The 22494-nt window shown below is 38.0% G+C and overlaps 1 protein-coding gene across 3 annotated transcripts in view; it reads left to right on the top strand.

The window, feature by feature from the left end:
- LOC102226274 (netrin receptor UNC5C-like) overlaps positions 1–22494 on the top strand; it is a 155263-nt gene that overhangs the window by 91738 nt on the left and 41031 nt on the right. For all 3 annotated transcript variants that reach the window (XM_023338084.1, XM_023338082.1, XM_023338081.1), the window contains exons 3-4: positions 2818–2961; positions 9884–9987. In XM_023338084.1, the coding sequence (XP_023193852.1) occupies positions 2818–2961; positions 9884–9987 (248 nt within the window). The remainder of the gene's footprint in view (positions 1–2817; positions 2962–9883; positions 9988–22494) is intronic.

Raw genomic sequence — 22494 nt, 5'->3', positions numbered from 1 at the left:
AAAGATTATGTGTCAAGCAACAGCACTGCTCACATGACTGGATGAGCCTGAAACATCAATTCATGATTAAACAAGGGAGGATAGTTAATTTTGACCAAAGATGTCAGGTAAATATGGAAAGCTTTTGTCCCTTAATAAATACAATTGTCATCTAAAAAACTACGTTAGATATTTATTCAGGTTACATTTGCCATATATGAAAATTTTTGGTATAGTCTTAAAGACTTAAATGTAAGAAAAATACAAAAAATTTTTGTCACAACATTATTGTTCACAGTTTTGCTTTTATTGTGTTAAAAGCGAAACATATCTCAGAAAATTTAATCCAGGTTTAATTATGACTTTTAATGTAGACTTGATACTTGATCATCATGAGTATTTTAGTTAATCTATTACAACACGGGTAACATTTAAAAACAGACATGTTACTCAAATCCATGAATGTTTAACATAAAACTAAAAATGGAGATGAGTTTCCCCAGTGTAAGTTTCAGACATCGAGTATTTTGTGAGTACAATTATTTTCACTGCTGTTGATTTTTCCCGTTGCTGTTTAGAGACACTCCCACTGCACAACATTCATCCTTGACATTATCAAGCTAACAAAACATTCTCTCAGGCAAGCACATTAGCATGCAACAGTACTTCCTTCCTTACAGTGGCACACACGTGTGGAAAAACGCAGAGGCAAATTGTGAGACTCCAGACATGGCTGCTCCCTTGCCTGTCGGCGCACTGCTTAAATTTTACATGAGGGCTAAGCTGGTGCGTTGGTTGTCAATGTGCCTGGTGTGTGTATCTGCAGGAACAAGTAGGCTGTGTTAATGCGATGAACCTGAAATAAAATGGCATGTTCATTTTTTAACCATCTGCTCTTATTGTATTTTCCATTCAGCCAGAACCTGACACTTTTCATATCTACTTGTTAAGCCAAACCCCTTCAACTAAAATGTGATCACACATTGGGTTTTAAACAAGGAAAAACTGAAATTACATTGAAGTAGGCTTGTTACTTTATTTCTTGGAGCATTAAGATGTTTCAACTTATTCAATATGTTTGGAACCTTTGAAGCAATTCTTAAATTACTTTAAAATTAATCCCCCTTTGCTATGAATTTAGATTCTCAATGTCCGTCTTGGTTGAGTTGACATCGAATAACTCTGTAATGAATTAGATTGCAAAATAATATTAAATTACAGAATAAATGCAGATAGGGACACAGATATGTCTATAATTTATTACACCAGTTCAGGGCCAAAATAATGTCCTATCCAGTTGCTTTCTGCTGTAATAAATCAGTATCAAGGAGTATAACCTGAAGAGTAATGATAACCTGAAGATAAGCTAGTCCTATCCTAACCCTGGCCAAGGCCGAGGTATTTCTAAAGTTAACTGAGAATTGCTGATGACTACATCATGCCAGTTTTGGAGCCTAAATCTTAGCAAAAAGGAAATCAGTACCATCAAAACAACAGATAAAACAGTGGTCTTCAAAAGCCTAGAAAATCTTGCCAGCTTAATAAAAAAGATACATTAAATTTATCTGTTGAGTCTAGTTTTCAAAAAGTCTAAAAACTAACTCTGCTGTCTTCCATCCTCATTCTCTGGTTGCCAAAGGTCACTTATTGCATTATTTCGATGTATTTTTGACAGGCACAAAAACACAATAAATCTCTCAGTGGAAAGAATAGTTTAAAAGCAATGTACACCACAGCAGTATGTTCCTCAGCTCAGCAGGGTTTGAATTAGATTTGCTACAACAGAAGCAAACTCTCTTTCATTGTTTTGTCACCTAACTAGGAAACCTTCAGCGGAGCAAGTGATCCACAAAATTAAAGGAATAATGAACCCACTGCTTCTTAACATGGTCTTTTTTGATGGTTATAGTACAGACTGACAATGATGGCGTAATATAATGTAACAAAATGTGTCCCAGTGGGAACTGGGAAAGATCAGAATGTCACAGTCCAGTTTTACCTCAGAGCTGACCATGAGCATAACCGCTTCAGAAAAATTACATCAACTTATTTCCAACATGCTGCTCAACTTCCATATCTAAACTTAATATGTAGCTGTATGTCCAAGGGATGAGGAGGAAGGGAAAAATCACAGTCTGGGTGTTATTAAAAAAAAATCTGCGGAAGTGTTGTAGCACATTTGAATATGAGCTTCCAGCTTAAATGCATGCAAAATTCAAGCTCTGCTGGAGCTAAAAAGCATCCAACTAGAGCAAAATGGAACATACAGTATATAAACTACTCTTTTTACCCTTAAATGTCTGCGGTTCAGTGCACGTTCCTTAATATACATCTGAGCCATAAAAATGTGATTTGTGTTGAGCTGAAATGGAATTAAAGTGTTGATATCTTCTATGACTGTTTTTGTTAGGGAAACATATGATATCAATGGGCTTATATGCAAACACAGATGTAGGCAGACTGTGGCAGCAGCAGAGTCCTCCGTAGCGTGGCAGCTGTTGATAGAAGCATCTGTTCTAGGGCCAGTTTGTTTGTTTGTTTTTGTTTGTTTATTAGGTACTGGCATCCAAATGAGCCCTAATCAGATGAGTTAGCAAACAGGATTGTGTTAGCTGTAACATCGAGAAGCCAACCCCCGCAGGGCCCAAACCTAAACAGCTCAGTACTCAGGCTTGTCTTGTCAGTCCAGACTGACCCTCCAAAATACCACAACGTCTGAGAGGAACGTGTTTGATTCCAAGTGATTTCTGATTTTCTTTCTTCTTTTTTTTCTTATTAATCCTTTAAGCTTGAGTCAGTTTGTTTCTGCTCTCTAAACTTCCTCTGTTACCTCTGCAGGTCTGGTTGTGAGAGAGGCCAGCATAGAGATCACCCGGCAGCAGGTGGAGGAGTTGTTTGGGCCGGAGGACTTCTGGTGTCAGTGTGTGGCCTGGAGCTCCGCTGGGACCACCAAGAGCCGCAAAGCCCACGTCCGCATCGCCTGTGAGTTTATCTGTTATTATCCACTCCCTCATCTGTGCACTCCTCTCTAAGCACAATCTTGATCTTGCCAGACGGTTGATGTCCAACAAGCTGTTAAAAAGGCTTTTGCTGACATCTTACTTTCATGAAAGTTTAGAGAATCTGAATTGGTTTCATTGCACTCTGTATAAACGACGAGAAGAAAAAGGAAAAAGCAAAGAGGCAAAGCAGTGTTTATACACAGTAGAAGGCCTATATGGTTCCTATTTATGTCAGCATTCCGCCTTTTTTCCTCTTCCATGGCCCCCATTTGTTCCCTGACTGTGTGTTTGTCCTCCATCTGAACAGCACAGCACAACTGTTTTCAAGTAATGAGAGACATTCTGCACTGGCCCCAAAGTTTAGGCTCATTTTACGCTGTTCCCCAAAGGATGTTCTAGTGAGAATGTGAAAAGTAATGAAACCCCAGAAGACTGCGATCCGGTAAACAGAGTTTTTGTTATGCAGAGTTGTGACATCAAGGCAGCCTTTTTTGCAACACAACAAATATTATGTAACACAACTTGCTCATGCATTGTTGTCAAAATGCCACCTGAAGGCAAGTCTTTCTGTAGTACCAGTGCGATGCCTGAGCTTCCCAACCATCTGTCAGTCATTATATGGTTCCATGACATTTCCTGCAGAGGTTTGCTCCTTCTTCTCATTTTGGCCAACGAGATTTAAGCTTTTCATTTGATACATACTTCAATGGCGTAACGGGCCTATCACAGTTGGGTCTTTGTTTACTCAGTGGAAGCAACACAGTTCAACATTGCAATCAAACCTCTGCAGCAAAAGCAACCAGAACTGAACCGTTTCACTTAGCAATATCCTTCATTTAGTCAATTTGCAGTTTGGGTGATTTTTTTTTCCACTAGAATATCTAATTTGTTCATTTTTCTTCTCAGCACAAAGTTACTCTAATGCAGTTGGACATAAAGATTTCAGATAATCTTGTTCAACGTTGATATATTATTGACAATCTAGCAGTGGTTTGTTTTATTCTATTTCATAAAATGATGATTGACCTGAACTCATTCTTCAAATTACTGAGTCAGTGAGACTTACTTCTGGCTTCTACTTCAGTGATGGTAATGAAAAGTTTAGCTGGCAACTCAATTCTACTTTTAAAATGAACTCATCTACACCAAATTGGAACAGATGGCACAGTAAGGAGTCAACATCTGTGGTTTTCACCTGAGTCAGCCGGTTTAAACTTACTTAGCATTTGTCTCTCTCAGTTTGAGCCTTTTGAATTCTTTCCTTCGTCTTTAAATTGTCATATAGCTAAGTGTTTTTCGCCTGCTGTTTGCCCTCATTTCCCTCACAGTTTCCATCTAAATTTGTTGCGTTCTCTTTAGTTCAAGCACCAACAACCCTTATTACTGCTTCTATAAGGCTAGCCTTTCGAATAGAGAATCACACTTCCCAGTCTCCCACCGAGCTCGTTCCCGCTGCTCCACCTCCTATAATCACCCGTGATGAGCGGCCTGCCAGCACTGGCCTATCCCTCAAATCACAATGGACCCCTCTTCCCCTCCCATTAGCTTCTGCTGAATGGATTAGCTCCTCTAGTGGGCTTTCTCTTTGGGCGGGCTTCTTGTTAGAGCCAGACTCCATCCCGTTAAGCTAATGGAAACTGGGGTTGTTTTCCTCTCCCCTCCCATCATCTAAACATATGCAGTTTAATCAGATAGTGAGTCAGAGCAAGTGCTGTTGTGCAAAGAGGTTGCCATGTTAAGGACAGAGCTTTCAGACTTCAAATGTAAAAGGTTTTGCAAGAACATGTTGGAATTTACAAAATGTTCTTCTGATTAAATTTGTCGCAATTTTTACGGTGCACGGATTGCCTACCAACTGAAAAAAATTTACAGTCAGATTAATTAAACTTAGTTAAAAGTATGGAGAAGCATAATTTTGTTTGCAGCCTCATATATTTTTTTATTCCAGGTAAAACCTGCTGACCAACATTTTATCCCTGAATTAGATTCAGATGTTGAATGTGTTCTGTGTCACTCCTAATCTGGACTCGTTCTAGCTGCTAATGATTTTCTCAGTGGGGAAAGAAACGATGTCTGAAGTGTGAGGTTGGCGTAATTTAGCGAGACAAGTAGCCAAACACATCCACTTAAGGTAATGGTAGTCATATGTGTCTGTTTCTGTGGAGCTGTGAGGTTTGAAACATTTGTGTGGAGTGCGACGCCCACAGGAATGCCAACTCAGCTGATCGTTCCCCCCGTCATTGGGCCGCAGGGCTGATCCAGGTTATGAGGTGTGAGGAGAGGAGAGACGGTAGACTAGAGGAATAGCGAAAATCCACATGCAATAAACACAAAAGTATTTTACAGTGGCTTGCGAAACATCCATGCCTCATGAACTTTAACCCAGTTTTCAGACATTATAACAACATATTTCCATGTATTTTATTGGGATTCCATGTCATACACCAACACAAAGTAATGTAAACAATTGAAGACAGAAGTCAAGTATTTATTAGACACAAATCTATGTGGGGTAGGACAGGGTAGGAATGAAGCTGCTGGCAAAGTTTAAACTGGTGTTGCTTTATAAAATTACATCCCAACTATTGGACACCTCACTGAAAACTGTTCAATATATCATCCTAAAATAAATGACATTACTCCAGACTACCATGACAGAGCCTATCCACTGAAACTGACACACCAGGGTAAGGAAAGCTTTCGTCAGAGAAGCAACTCCAGTGAGAGCATTTTGTGAAAAGGACAACTTTTATCCTGGCTGTTCACAGATTTGGTCTTTGTGGAAGAGTGGGAAGAAGAAAGCAATTTTTAAAAGAAGTATAGTTTAGAGTTTACCTAAAGGGATGCAGTGGACACAGCAAATAAGTTATGGAAGGGACTATCGTCAGATGAGATCAGCAGAAAACTAACTGCACATTATCCTAAAAAATCTAGACCGACACAGAGCTGACCAGAGCTGCTGTATGTTGGCGTAGATAAAAATATTTTAACATGTTTAAAAGAAGAAAACTAAGTCAATGTGAGACTTATACTTAGCAAGACTTAAAATTGCTGTTTGTATGTGCTCTCCTGACAATATGAAGTTTATGAAATGTGACAAAATGAGAAAATATTCCAGAGCTCTAAATACTTTTAAAAAGCTCTTTAAGTTAATTTTATTTTGTTTCACATTTGTGTATTTGTGGCAACAAAACAAAAATTTTTTTGTTTCCCCTGTCTGTTTCCTCATCTTTGACTTGCACTTCGTCTTTTACTATGAAATATGTTGGGTCTAAATTTAGGGCCTCTTGGGACCTTATCACCAGTAAGTGGCTGCCAGCTTTTATGGTTCACTCTAAAGCGGCCAGTGGCATGCTGAATCACTGCACACTGAGCAGTCATGAAGACTTCCATATGCTGTAATGCATTTATGTGAAGAAATCAAATTTGATTTATTAGATTTAGCTGTACTGCATATGCAGTAAATCAAAATGTATCATCTAGAATGTGTGACTGTGTTGCCTCCTCACCTGTCACACTGTGTCTGTGCAATCTTCTGTCTTTAAGAGGCAGTTTAAGCAGAAATCAATCTCTGTGTTGTTCTGATTTAGCAGCATAACTTTTAGAACAAAACAGAAACTTTAATAGCCTCCTTTGCATGTTGTTTTCTTTCTTTTCTTTCTTCTGTTTATTGGAGACAAAAACAAATGATGCATCTGTCCTTGGATAAAATTCCTTAAACCGTTTTTCAAAGAGAATGCCTGTCTAGTTATTCCTTTTTCTTGTATTTCAATCTAAAAAAAAGAAAAAGTCTTTTCAATTTATCATCCAGCCTTTCAGCTTTTTAAAACTCAGTAATGTTTGGAATCAGAGCATATTCCCCTGAAGGCATGCTTAAGTTGAACTGGAACAAGGACAGGGACTCCTATTCAGTGTTTTGAACATCGAAATGTGTATTTTTTGGTTCCTCTGGGTCTTGTGTTTTATAAAACAAAAACACACAAACAAAAAAGTACAGCCAGATCTCTCTATTTTTATATAATGTATTAATATTTAATACTATTAAACTAAAGCACAAATAAAAATTTAAAATGTTTCTCTAAAGTTTAAAGGTACATTTCTTTTATACTCCTTCTGTACTGATCTCCCAAGACACTGTATCATAACAGATGTGATACAGTGTTATGTATCATAACACTGTATCACATAGATACAAGAACTCTCTTCTTAAACAGAGTTAAGAAGTTTATGTGCATTTTTGTCTAAAGCACAACATATGCTATATGTTCAATCTGCATCACTGCTTCTCATTTAGGGCTTTTAGTTTTAGTCTCAAATTTTAAAATATTGCACCATTATGAAGTTATCTAAGACATAATCTTGAATTCACGTCAACAGACAATGTTGCATTGAATTTTGGGTAGATGAACATCAGGATAAATCTATTGCTGGAAAATAAAATGGATAAGTCTTTGTGTTTTACTGTTATTTGTTTAGTGCAACTCTTTTTAAAAAAAAATATGAATAATTTTATGCCAAACAGAGTCCAGTCTACGTCTCCTGGACAAAAAAGGAAGCAGGGGTCTAGATGTCTAAAACTTATTTATGGACAAAAATCAAAACCTCCACATTTCCAAAGTAGTGGCACTGATCACAAAAAGAAACAAAAGTGAAGGAGTTATTGTAAGGCTAAGTATGCAACACATGTCCACATATGTCCACATATAAATTTTAATTAGGGCTGTAGAATATTAGGTTACATTGTATGTATAAATCATACAATTTCTGATTAATAAACAATTAAGTAAAACGTATTAATGTATGTAATACTACAAGCATAGAGACCCTGAATGCATGGTATCTAATAATTAGCTGCCACTTATGATAGTTAAAACAGTTTTTTGTGATGTGCATAATGCTTATACTGTTGTAATATGATACATTTGAAATATGCTGTGCAGCCATAAAATAAGGATGTAAAAATATAAATATTTGGGCATCACATGGCTCAGTGGCAAAGCTGGTGCTACATTTGCTGAGACTCCAGTCGTTTTTGCAGCTGTCCTGGGTTTGATTCCTGGTTCTGGTCTTATTTACTGCATGTCTTCCCCTTCTCTCTCTGCCCTACTTCTTGTCCAGCTAGTATCTACTAATGGATAAAGGCCACCAGAGCCAAAAAACATAAAAGAAGGCACATAAATAACCCTGAATAACAGTTCAGAAGTAAAATTGTTTGATCAACATTTTCTGCACATTTTCAGGGCGTTTATTACAAAGCTAAGGAGGATAGAAACTAAATGCAGCATGACCTCGTTTACTTCTGGTCCTTGGAACACTGAGAAATCCAAGAGCTTAAATAAAAACATGACGAACTGCTGGAAGCAGCGTGCAACAAAGAAACTTCCCTGCATTGTAAAAATCAACATAGCATGGGCATCAGTAAAGACTAGGTTTAGGCTGCTTACTGTATCAAGGAATGTCAAGTTTCATAGCTAGTAATTATTTTCATTAACAAGGTTTGAAGTAGAGATACATATTTCAGGCTTTTCCTGACAAATGCAAATTTCCAATTTCTTTTAGGTCTCACCTATCGATTCCAGTTTTGACTGATTTGTAGTTTTTTTCATAAGGACTATAACACATAAAAGATAAAACTGTGCTGCAGGTGATTTGATAACAATATTAATTTTAAATCCAACTGAAAATGAATAAACTAAGGACCATTCTCAGTAATGCATCGCATCCCTTTTACTGATTTACACTGAACTCAATAAATGCATCCAAGTTTAGCAAGGCATAGCATCCATTCATAAACACAAAATAGTGATTGTTCTAAGATTTGATGCATTGTCTATGCCCACTGAATTAGTCAAAACACAGTTATAGCCTGTACACTCAGGCCAAACAACCATGCACACACACACGCATACTCCTGAGGGCAGTTTATAGAACCCAACAAACTGAATATGCATGTTTCTGTAGTAGTGAATATGAAAAAAAGTGATTTTTCATCACTTGACATGTCAGTTGTGTGTCAGAATCAGGTTTGCTGTCTCTAAAAATATATATATATATTTTTTACTTCTGGTTCATCTCTAGTTTAGGTCTTTTTCATGAGATGCCAAAATGTTGCTTGTGAGAGTGCCAGGTGTTTTTATGACACTGCGGAGACAACTGACAATGAACAATCAACGCAAGTTGTCAAGGGCTGAAAATGAGGCCACCAGTTTCATTGAAAAGATGACAAAGTGAGAAAATGAAGATGAAAAAAGAACGAAGACAAAATTACTTGTCTCAGTAAAGAAATGAAGTGTGCATGTGTCAACATAGCATGGGCATCATGGAGTATTTTGGAAAGATTTGCGAGATTTTATAATGAAAGTGCTATATTTCCCATATTTATATGCCTCTGCTGAGCTGTTGTTGCCTATGGTTTGCACTTCATTGCAAAATGTAGGATATGATAGAATAAAACCTAATTCTTGGTGTATTTGTGCACAAATAGTCTGTTTCTAAACCAGGAATTTGTAATTCTGGTTCTTGAGTGCCACAGTCCTGCAACCTTTGGATGAATTCCTGCTTCAGTGCACCTGAATCAAATAAATGCTTAATGACCAGGCCTTTCCAAAACTTGCTGACATTACTCAGGTAATTTGGCCTTTTGGCTGAGTTGTGTTGGAGCAGAGATGCATCCAAAAGTTGGAGGACGGTGACACTCAAGTACCGGAGTTGCAAACCCCTGCAACAATCAGCAAGATGCCGTTTGTTTGCATAATTTATTTGGTGACAAAAATGTTTTCACTTAACTCAGCATTTATTCCTAACTTTATGTTAAAATATGTCACTACATCTACATCTTGTCAGTATCATACTGTGGTGTAGCTTCATGCTGATGCACAGTGTGCTTTGTCTGTTCCCCGCAGACCTGAGAAAGACATTTGATCAGGAACCTCTAGGGAAGGAAGTGTTACTCGAGCAGGAAGTGTTGCTGCAGTGTCGCCCACCTGAAGGCATCCCAGCAGCCGAGGTAAGATTTAAAAGACATTTTTACTGAGCTGGTACACTTAAAAAAATGTCTGAATAATGTCAGCGCTTTCTTTTTTTAAAAATAAAATAAAAAAATGTTCTGATATAGACGTGAGAAATGGAGGCAGTGGAGATTTTCCACACTAAGCTTGGCTGAAAGCTCCCACCTCAAATCCAGTAAACTGGCTTCTCTGTAAAGAGGTTTATGTGATTTTCACTGACTTTTTGGGGTCAGTTTCTGATTAAAAGTCAACATCATGTCTGATGTAATTTTTTCCAAATAACATTTGAAGGACTGCAAAAATGCCCTGTATCCGTATTGCTACATATTCATCTATTTAGTCTGTTCATTTCACAAGCAAATGTAAAACCACTGTGCATGTTTTTTTTATTTTTATTTTTTTTAGTTACACTGGTGAAATACTTTTTCTTTTTGCCCTAAAACAACACTGAACAAATCCGATGCAGCACAGTGCAGAGATAATGACATTTTGCACCACTACATGGACTATTGAAGTGCTTTGGGGTTTTTTTTCTGAATGCCAGCTAGTCACAGCAATTTGATGAAAAGACAATTATCTGCTGAGAGCTCAAAACAAGAAGAAATGTGTCTGGGCAACCTTGGCTTTGCTAATACTTCCTCCTTTTCTAAAAGTGTTACAACTCAGTCTGAAAAGGCTCAGTCGAGATAGCAGGAACATAAAAATACAGAGTGGAAGTGTGGTTTGATGGGTTGAAGTTGGGGGTGCTAAACTCTTGAAGGCTGATTGACCCGGAAAAGCTGAGTTAAGTGAGTGGAACTGTGCAGAATTTATCCCCCCTAAAAGTGCTGACAAGCTTAGTGGACAGAAGTTGTGGGACTTGCCGTCTGTGTGCAACCCAGCATTCACTTTGGCTGAGATTCCTGCAAATTCTGAGTACGTACATGGCTGTCAGTGAATTTGTCCAACCTTTGAGTGCTCATTTGGAGTTCAGTCATGCTCCGACTATGTCTATTATGTTGGCCATGTGTTTTTGTTTTATGTTCTTTGTCTGGTAATATCATCGTTATACTTGTTAGACTTTCTTTTGGAAATTGAGCTAGAATTATTTTACGGTAAGCAGCAGAAGCTAAACCTTTTCATCTGTTCAACATTGTTGGTTTAAAAATTACACTGTAGTCGAAACAGAATGTTGCAATTTAACATTCAGTGACTTGTCAATGCATTCAGACCCCTTACACTTGTGTTTGTGAGATTATAAAAACAAGCTTTGTTGCATTTTATTGCATTTCATCAGGATTTTTGTGATAAACCAGCACAAAGTGGTACATAGCTGTAAAGTTAAAGGAAAATAAATGATGGTGAACTGTAAACAAAGTATTTACCCCTCAAAAGATTTCTCCTACTTTGACTTTTTTTAAATCAAAGTTTTCAATCAGTACTTAGAGTAAATAGAAAACATCTGTTTTTAAAGAAGAATTAAACTTAATAATGACAACAACTTAAATCGACCTCCAGAATTAATGCTAATTATTGAATTAACTGTGATTAAAATATTTCACTAGTCACTGTAGCCCTCACTATTGACAAACATGAGGAATAAATAAAGGGCTTAAACAGAACCTTCTTGACGACATGAAATAGGTCAAATATCTGAAACAACAGCACATAATGTCTTGATGTAAAGACATTTAATGCAATATAAAATATAGGTTATTGATCTATAAGTTTGGAAAAAATTACAAGCCCTTCATAAGGCTTTGGGACTTCAACAAACAACAGAAAGAGCCATTATCTACAAAAGTATAAAGATGAACTTTCCCTGGAGTGTTCAAATTCCAGCAGGACAAAAATCTCTAACATATGCAGACAGATCAACAATGGAATAATATGGATCAATGCATAATAATTTTCTTCATGACCCAGTCAAAGTCCAGTTCTAGATCTAACAGAGAAACTGTTGCAAGATTTGAAAATTTAGGGTTACACACAATCTGACCGCAGGTTAGATATCCAAAAAGATGAATGGGCAGAGTTCCTTTTTCTGTGTTTAAATATATAATACTTGAAGTTGTAGTTGCAGCAAAAGGAGGTTATATGAAATATAACTAATCAGTTTGATTTGTATTTTTGCAAGACATTTTAAAAACACTTCACAGAAATGCACTACTTAGTGTTGTTTTTTTACAATAAAACCCAATTAAATAATAATTTTTTAAAAAAGTAGATATGAATACTTTTGCTAGACATTTTACTCTGTGCTTCAGAAGCCAATAAATTTACTATATATTGCTGCATGAGTCAATACTCTGTCTGCTGACAGTTTTTTGTAACAAACCTCATTTTTGTGCACAAATTGGTGCTTAAAAGATTCTTTTCACATGGTAATATCCCCGTTTTACCCTAGTGCCAGGTGATTTAGAGGGGGGAAAAAAGGAATAACTAAAAGCTGCTTTTTCATCTGTGTTTGTGAGGCCTTTTTTTCTCACACAGTCTTGCCAAAGAGAAGCCTTGGAAAAAAGCAGATGGGGCTAAGGCTGTGGTTACATATGAATTTACAGAAAAAATGCAGCAGCCGCTGCAAAGGGAAGAGATCTGTCATATTTCACCCGCTCAAGACACACAAAATATAGAGAGGATAAAAGAAGTTGAAGGCAGAAGGAGGAGGGCTGTTATAGTTTTGTCAGGGCTTGATTCACTGGGATGTTGTCAGGCCTCCAGTGGGCTGTTGGTTCACTCAGTGGTTCCTTTGCAGGCCTTTGGCCAGTTACTGAGAGGCTGGAAGAAGGGCAGCCTGTGGCTGAGCTATAAAAGCATTGCTCCCACAGCACTTTTGGATTTTTTATGTGAACTCTATGTGACGGATATTGTGCCGTGCATGAAAAGGACAAGCAGGACATATACTTGTGCTGATTGTTCATTGTCAGGTGAACATCTTGTGTCACAACCAGGGAAAATAATTTTCCTTGTTGTTGATTGCACATTGTGACTGTAGCTGACCAGCAGGTAGTTCGAGAGTTATTACTGGATTAAAAAGGAGAAATCAAAAGCTGTTTGGTTTCTCTTTTTTCAAAATACAATGGGTCACTTGGAAAAAATGTTAATGGTTTAAAAATAGGGCTGCAGCATATTAGCATTGATGTACCAATGATGATTGTGAATCACTATACTGTGCAGCCCCCATGTTGTACAAAGTCATTTTTAACCATTGTTTTAGAGGCTTTTGTAATGCTAGCTGAATTTAAAAACAAACAATTAGGAGGGAGGCAACCAACTAACATAACCTTTGACGTTCATTTCATCGTCTGTTAAAGAATTGTTTGCTGCAACTTTGATTTTGTGACCTTGTGTAATGTTTGTCCCTCATGCAGCATTTACACTCCTACTCAAAAGGTGGAGCCGAAACATAGTGAATCAAGATCACTAGCAGAAGAAAACAAACAACAATGAGCTTTTGTTCTAGGAAATTTGGTGGGGCGACTTGCTATTTTTCATTTTTCAGGAAACCAACAGAAAAACATTTCTTTTTTGTTCTCCTCTTCTGAGTAGACAGTTGCCGAACCAGTACAACATCGCCCCCTGCGAGACTGGACTCAAACAATATAAATCTCTGAGTTTAAATCCATTCTTAAACTTACAAAAAGTAGTATGAATAAAACTGCCAATGTGTCAATAGGTTCAAGCAGAGTACATTCAGGGACATGGAGATGTTGTGGCTCAGATAGAGACAAAATAAGACAGTTCAGAATCTAGCAAAAATAGAGGAAATAGAGATATACAGAAAGAAGAAACATCTTCAGCAAAATCACTGACGTGAACAAAAATACTAAATAGATGCATGTACAACAAAACTAAGTCCATAGCTTTCTATCACTTTTAGTAAAAAAAAAAAAATCCCTGCACTATTTGATCCCAGTGAGCTCCAGCCCTTCTTTTTTGTCTTCCCGCATTTTTGGCCATTTACATCAGCAGCCGTAAGGATGGTTAACCAAAGTAATAACATCCTATGTTGGTTCTATTTAAGTATTTGTGATTCTTTGATGGATTTCTTTTTGCCAGGCTGTTGCCCTCAAAAAGTAAAGATTCTGCTGACTAGTCCAGATAGTTTCTGTGATGGTTCTGCAAATTTCCCTAACAAAAAGTCTGAAGCAATTTAGAGTTCAACTCGAGGTACGCTAACAGATATTTTTGAATAGTTTTTTTTGCAGTTGATGCATACATTTAGCCGAGTACAGCTAGTCCCTGGATACTGGAAAACGCACCACACAGTAACCCACACTCACAAAGAAAACAAGCAGCAGGCATTTATTTTGGCTCTCCTTGCGACCATTACCAGTGGAACTTTGGCCTGGGCGTACTGAAAAACAGAGAGTGAGGTTTCTGAAGCAGCATAGGGTTTCAGGCATGTATGGTCTGAATAAATTAGATACTCAGCAGGCTCTCTTAAGAGCCATTGTTACACGTTTCCATAGCCATGAATATTTGATATATACTTAATCAGGAACAGGGGGGAAAATGTAACTGTTGAGAAGTTCAAGGAACAATGAGGAGCGAGCCATTTAGCAGTAAAGGACACTGTTTCGCTATTATGTGGGCTTAACTGGGAGCTGCATGTAGTTATAGTAATAAAGGTAAAAATAGGGTGGGGTTCCATCAGCTCAGTGCAGATCTTTCCCCCTTTGAATACCACCGTGAAGCTCTTTCATCAACTTCTGAAGGGCTTCTCCACAAGCAAGGCTGGCCCCTTTTCATACTTCAAAAATATGTGGCAGGCTCATAAAATGGACAGCTAAAAGAATGTAGCATTATTGTGCTTTTTCTTATGCTGAAGGCCCCATCTCCATTTCACAGCACTTGTCACGGCCCTGAGACAAAGACGAAAGTTCAGAGGTGATGCTGCACAGCGAGCTGCTAAGCCCGTTTCCATGGGAGCAGGATTTTAATTCAGGCATCGCCTCCGTCAGCCGGGGTCCTGCCGTGTTATCGCGGGTAACGAGTCATTGATGCTCCGTGGGGAACAGGCCTCACTGCCATGATTAAGTCCATTGGCTTTGCTGAGAAAAAAGCAGAGTAACACAAAGATCTGCTGTTCAAGCTTCTCCATCTGGAAAAAAGGAAAATGTAAACAAAAGAATTTTAACACTTGAGTCAGAAAGGCCAAATTTAAGATTTCATACATATATTCTTTTAGATTGCTGAGCACACCAGAATGTGTTATATTTGTGTTTTGCTCCAAAGCTTCAGGGTCTAAAAATGATGTTTGACATTTAAACTATTTTAATGTGCATAAATAAATCAGTCTCACAATCCATCACATACTTTAAATAAAATCAGCAAAACTACTTACCATTCCATTGAATGATTTCTGTTACAGATTTGTAGAAACAAGAGCTTTCTGTATAAGATAAACATTTATTTAGGCTCAATAAAAGATAATCACACCTAATTTAAACTATGTTAAGAAGGAGCATATTGTGTTGCAGTGGTTATAGTGGGTGCACCGTATGCAGATGCTAAAGACCTTGATGCAGCCATCTCAAGTTCAAGTCCCATCACCTGCCTTTCCCTCCATCTCTCTGCCCTTTCCTGTTGGCAGAGAGAAGTCCATTGGCTTTGCTATGTGGTTGTTGAAATCTGATTTAATGTCTCAATAGCAAATTAACCCAGATTTATTGGGAATTTTAATGTGTTTATTTCAAATAAAGTTCCCTAGAGCTGAAAAAAATTCTCAAAAAAAAAAAAAAAAAAATATATATATATATATATATATATATATATATATATATATATATATATATAAATATAAATATGTGTGTGTGCTAAGGATCAATTGGAGCTAGTACTAGAACCCAGAATTAAAAAGTATAATTAACCAGACTGATTGGAATTCTGTAATAAACAGAAAACTCTGAAAGATAAATAAATATTACTCCAACAGCCTAAATGGGGAATCTTTACATACTGTATATGGGCCATTCAAACTATTTGACCAAATTAAAGATCAAATATTTACCTGTCTGTGGAAGTCTTGGAACATTATTCTAACCTTGTTTTCTAACTCTGTTCTAATTTCTCACAGTAAAATGCAATGAGCATTGTAACCTTGTAAGAAATTCAAACTTAACGTATCCTACTAAAGGACTTTTTTTGCCTCAACAATTCAAAGTGGCTTAATTTACACATGGGAATAAGAAAAATAAAGAAACTGAACTTAAAGAGTACGAAAACACAATGAAAGCAATAAAACTGAGGTTAACTTGAAATGAAACAATGTGGAAAATTGCAATGCCTGCTTTTAATTAGCTCCCTAGTTCTAGGAGCCTGTACTTTCTCCCCAAAAAATTTATTTTACTTTTCAAATTCTCATTTTTCAATATTACATGTACATGTTTTCTTTCTTATTTTTATGAAAGCGACCAATGTTTTTGTACCTTTAGAGTTTGTGGTCTGTGTTTTCTGGTTCAACACATAGCAAAGCTGCTATAATGTTTAAACAACACATCAACTAATACATGCTTACCTTCATTGGTAATGCTAAATGATGCCTTGATTCTCCATATATGAATACAAAACGTCAATAAACATGCGTCTTGCTCTGCTGAGGATCCCTGCTGAAAGGACAGGCTAACTAACTTACTTGGATAAGAATATGTTCTTGTTGTTCCAATTAATTAAGTTTGCATAAATATCACCATCAGAGCTGTTTTCTGCGTCATAAACGAGGCTATTTGTTTTATTAGCCATAGTTATTGATGAACAGTGTTACACAGCAGACAGATCTCCATCAGCAGGCTGTTGGTTTGAGGAAGAGCTGAGCTTTGGCTGGATTGGTCACAAATCAATTTGTCCAAGAGATGGCAGAAGATGAGATGTGCTTCCCTTTATTGTGAAATCTTGGGACACTTTAATTGGTACAGACTTGGCATAATAATAACTTGTTTACAATGTGGGATGTTTCTATAGAAACTCCAATAAATTCCAATCAATCTAATTGCTGAGCTTTATTGACATTGCCAGCTTTCCTTTCAGTATACACCACATGAATGACTGGTATTCTTGATTATTAGTTACCTTAGTAATAGCTTAGTTTCACTTTAAAGGTGATTTGGAAGCCAACCAGAAGCAGCATATTAGCTTGCCTTGCCAACAAGAAGCTAAGCACTTTTTTCCAGGAAGAATGGGGCCTCCTTGAGCTATGAAGTGGTACCAGGAATGTCAAGAGTTACGGCACTTCAGTGCCCACGGAAACAGCTAAGTGCATTTTCATCAAGACTCCCTGTGGGAGTTAATGTGTTAGTGGGGACCCAACTACAGCCCTGTTGCAGCCAACCAAAGATTGCCCTTCAGGTGCTCACCTGCCAATCACCAAAGTTTTCCAGTGTAAAGGCTGTGATTTCCTGTAATGGTTCACATTTGTGAGCTTTTGGTTTTCTCCGTGAGTCTCTTCTCTTCTTGCTGTCACATTCCAGTGGGTCAGCTTTACCTGGAAAATGTCATGCCGGAGAAGCTTTCTGTGCTGCAGTCTATTCATTGGGGCTTCCTGTGAGTAAGAAAAGACTTTTAAAAAGAGATAGAAATGTGCTTTCAAAACTAATGGGTGAACTACTTCACTGTGTTGCATGGGCTATGGCTATGACTTGGCAAAATAACATTCCTTTGCATTTGGCTCCAAAATTTCCACGATAGAAAAGTTTATCACTTAAGACATTCAAATGGATCACAGAGTGAAAGAATGGAGTCATTTTATCATTGACATTGCAAAGGGGAAGTTGGATGTTTACTCTCAAGGCAGCTATTCGGTGTCATTATGGCTTCTTATTAAGCTACAGTGGAGAAAGAAATCTTGAGTCAGTGTATTCAACTGCGAGAAGTTATGTTGCTCTCTCAACACTCAACCTAATTACCCACCTTTAACCCTACCCAGTGGAACATAAACAGCACAGTGGCACTGACAAAAACTTGCTGTACTTCTGCTGCAAAGTCTTCTATAAAAAAATCCAGCCATACGCTGACATTGCATAAAGGGGGTCTGACCATGTTCGCTTCTACAGTGCATTCTGGTCCAAATCTTATATTGGATTGTCAGTCCATCAAAAGTGATTTAAAGTGTGTTTTTTTCATTATCAAATGTCAACACAATATTTTTGACAACAACCATTTCAATTCATTCCATTGTTGCCTAATAATTGTATTAATTGATTAAACTAAAATTAAATCTTAAATCAGTTAAATACTACTCACTTCTTCAAATGCTAGAAAAGAAAACTCTGTGAATTCAATAGCCTTGATCCCAACACACACACGCACACGCCTACACTTTTCAGAGTGGGATTCTGTCAAAAGCAACACATGATCAAAATGTAGGACTTGATTTTCCCAAAATCCCCATCATGTTTTCATTTTCAGACCCACTTAATATGTGTTTTGAATATGCCAGCATACATGGGAATCTAGAAAATAGTTTGACAGCAGCTTTAACATTTTTGGATTAGTCAATGTTTGCAGCAGCAACTGTATATTTGCTTCTATTCAGTATCATCACATTCCTCTGTCCTGTCTAATCAACACCATCTAATCTGCAAGTTGAAAATAAATTTTTACCATCAGGTCTCAAGACATCGTACCTTTGTGAATTTGGGCTTGTGAATATTTATATCGCTCACAAGCCCACACTTGTCATGCATGCATCTGCAGAGCATATGGCTTCTTCTCTGACAATAAATGATTTAATTATCAGTTGGTAACCTATTGTGGTTCATCCTCCAGGTTTGTCATTTGACTCTGGAGAGGAAATGCTGTGAAAAAAGGGATAAATGAATAATTTAGGCGAGACAGCTAGTTAGACTTCACATGAAGGAGCTGAAGATCTCATAATGACTTCTTTGTCGCACATTTCTGAGGAACATTTTTTTTTCTTCACCTTTCTTGTCTTTTCACACCCTTCTCTTCCCCCACACACTGCTGTGCACTCTATTTCTGACTCTGCGGTGAGTAATGACTGCTTTTGCCTCGCGTTGGTTCTTAACAAGTGTGTGGATTGTATATAGTGTGTTCTGTGTATTAGGCTAATTAATGTTGTGCTGGCACAACCAGGCAGAGCACTGAGGCGTCCCACTTGGTGGCTACTCCCACGTTGCTGCTGCAGTGTGGTTTGCAGCCAGGTTTGTAGACTAAAGGGGGGAAGGAATGACAGTGGTAGGACATTGAAGAAGAACCCTGAATTTGGATTGAACTTTATATGTTTACAGTTTCTGGCAGCTACTAATGAAATTTTTTAAATCAATAATTGATCATGTGTCATATGCTAGATCACATTTGTGATAAAATGCTGATATAAAGTCACCTTTAGCTCTAAGACATCTAGAAATTTTCCAAATTTCTTCGGTGATTGGAACAAGTTTAGAATATGGATCTGAAGTAGCAGCTGTTCAAGGTTAGATTATTATTTTGAATTTGCAAAACAAATAAAAAGTCTTCACACAGATGTTTACACAAGTGGTCCTCATATCCAGGCCTCAAGGACTGGTTTCCTCCAGCTTTTGGATGCATCCCTTGTCCAACACACCTGCATCAGATGGATGAATTACCTCCTCAGTATTCAGTAAAGTTCTCCAGAGGTCTGCTAATGGCCTGATTATTTGAGTCGTAGTGCTGAAGCAAAGAGATGCATCTAAAAGTTGTAGGACGCCAATCCCCTAGGTCTGGAGATACAGACCCCAGTTCTACTGTAGATCTATAATTAAAGAAATACACAACTTGAAAAAATGGTCATTTAAGGACCACAGATACAGCTTTGGCTCATTGTGTGAAAAATATTAATATTATGTGTTTTGAACTATTTCACATTTTGTCTCAGTATGAGAACAACTTCTCTGTGTTTCAGAGACCAACGTAGGAAAAGTACAATTGTGAAGTTTAAGAAAAATAATGGAGCACTATGAATATGTTTTACAGATAAATATATAAGTTTTTTTTACTCTCTTTAATACCCCTTAATAAAATTCAGTGCACTCTTTTGCCTTCAAAAGCTGCATAATTGCTTGAACATTGCTTTTTGCTAAGGCCTTGGAAATTTATTAGGGAATTGTGATGGCTGTAGTTACAGCCACACAAATGTGGTAATATTCACTCTCACCACACGCAATAAGTTCATTTCACTTATATTTGGATTTCTTTAAGTTTAGGATTTAATTTACAGAATAACTGGTTTTGTTTAGAAAGCAATACATCACATTGTATTCTAGAATAAGTGCGCACATTTTAGTTTACATTGTTGTGTTTGCTTGATTTAATCTTTGTTTTGTTTTTGAGTTTAAGTGCTGGCTGCCCAATCCTTAGGAGAGCAGAGAGGTGGAGAAGGGGTGGAGCAAGCCAGCTGAGACTGCAAATTGGTTCACACCATTACTCATCATCCAGAGGGGGGGAATGGGATTTGCTATGTTAGTTTCAGTTAGGTTTCTGTGTATTTTCCCCTTTGTGTTTTGTATGTGGCCTGATCAGCCAGTATTTAAGTCCCCTTTTGTCTCTGTTTGGGAGGTCTGTTTTTTGAGTTAGTCTGAGTTGATGTCTGTTACTTTGACCTCTTTTATGGGCCCAAATTTTGTCATTTTTTCTATTATTTACCCAAGTTTTGTTTTGGGTTAAATAAAACAATTATTTTTGACTTTGAACCGGTGCCTGGCTGTTCCTTAACTGCTCGGTCCATCACAGTGGTGTCAGAAGTGGGATCTTGCAGTTAAAGGCACCGGTTATTGTTTTTTTTAGTAGTCCTCTTCCTCCTCTTACCAAGCCATGCAAAGAGCAGGAAGGAGTGCCAAAGGACAAAAAGGAGATCCTCAAAACCAGCCTGCCGGAATGGAGGAGCAAGTTGGAGAGGAAAAAGGAGCCTCTGGAGGGGTGGATAGCACTGAGGGTAAGGAGCCAACAATATCAGAAGTAATTTCCATTCTTCGTTCTCATATGGGCCAGCAGGAAGCCCAGGAAACAAGACGGAGGGAGGAGTTTAATCGGCAGGAACAGCGCTTCAGAGCACTGCGACACCAATTTCAGCTGCTACAGGTGGAAGTGCAAGCGCGTACCCCCCTTTCTCCTGAGCCTCGATTGGATGAGTCACAACAATCCGATGCAGAATCAAGTGAAGGTGATGACCATACCTGCGGCAATAATGAACAAATATATGCTCCCTCAGGTCAGTTTCACTCTCATGAACCCAGACTTGAAAAACTGACGGATGAGGATGACATTGAACATTTTTTAACAACATTTGAACGCATGGCTCTAGTTTGCCGGTGGAAAAAAGCAGATTGGGTTTTTTACCTGATTCCATTACTCACTGGCAAAGCAAGAGCTGCGTATGTTCACATGGACATGGATGACTCTCTGGATTATTATAAAGTTAAAGAAGCGGTGCTTCGAAAGTACGACATTAATCCTGAAACATATAGATTGAGATTTCGATCATTGGAAGTAAAACCTGAGGAGAATCCAAAAGAATTGTATGCAAGATTGAAGGACTTGTATGGAAAGTGGATGATGCCAAGACAAAAAACTGTGCAGGAGGTTGGAGAGATCATCATTTTAGAACAATATTTAAGAATGCTGTCTCCTGAGTTGCAGATATGGATTAAAGAACACAATCCAAAATCGGCTGCAGAGGCTGCCCAGCTGGCTGACGTGTTTGTGGCAGCACGGGCAAAAGGACAACCCTGGAGTCAAAAAGCATGGAAGTTGAGGGAGGTTGCAAGACCTGTTCCCCATTACCAAAAGGCAGGGGTGAGTAAACCTCTAAAGGGCCAATCATGGAATGCTTTATCAAGAGTCCCAGCCAAAACAGTGATTTGTTATCTGTGTGGGATGGAAGGACACACAAAACCAATGTGCCCAAAGAACTCCACCAAAATAACACAAATGTGTTTTGTGCCCAGACAAAGTATGGACTCCAAAGGGGAGTCTAGTTTAAGAACGACCTCAATTGAAGTTGAGGGTAAACAATTAGAGGCACTCATTGACTCAGGAAGTACTCAAACTCTGGTGCACAGAGACTTTGTTCCAGCAAATAAGGTTAATGTGGAACCAATCCCTGTCCGCTGCATTCATGGAGATGAGTTGTTGTATCCAACAGCAGACTTGTATATTAAAGTACAAGACCAACTTTATCTTCTAAATATTGGTGTGGCTGAGAATTTGCCATTTCCAGCAGTGCTGGGTCAAGACCTGCCTGTGTTGGGTGATTTATTGAACTTCAGCAAAATGTGTAACATTGCATTAACCAGATCTCAGGCTAAAAAGAGAGAGGAGTTTATACAACCACTCTGTGCCTTGCCTTTTTATGACGCGGACCTGGAGACCACACCCGGGAAGTCTCGCAAGTCCCGCAGACAGCGACGGCAAGAGAAATTTCAACACGCTGTTAAGTCACCTTCTAGCTCTGAGCCTGAGTTACCAATGGGGCTTAAAATCCCTGCTAACATTAGAGAATTGCAGCACAGCGATCCAGCCCTAACATCTTTATTTCAGAAAGCAGAGGG

This window comes from Xiphophorus maculatus, chromosome 8 (assembly GCF_002775205.1).
Source record: "Xiphophorus maculatus strain JP 163 A chromosome 8, X_maculatus-5.0-male, whole genome shotgun sequence".
Taxonomy (NCBI): domain Eukaryota; kingdom Metazoa; phylum Chordata; class Actinopteri; order Cyprinodontiformes; family Poeciliidae; genus Xiphophorus; species Xiphophorus maculatus.
This window is presented reverse-complemented; position numbering and strand designations above follow the sequence as displayed.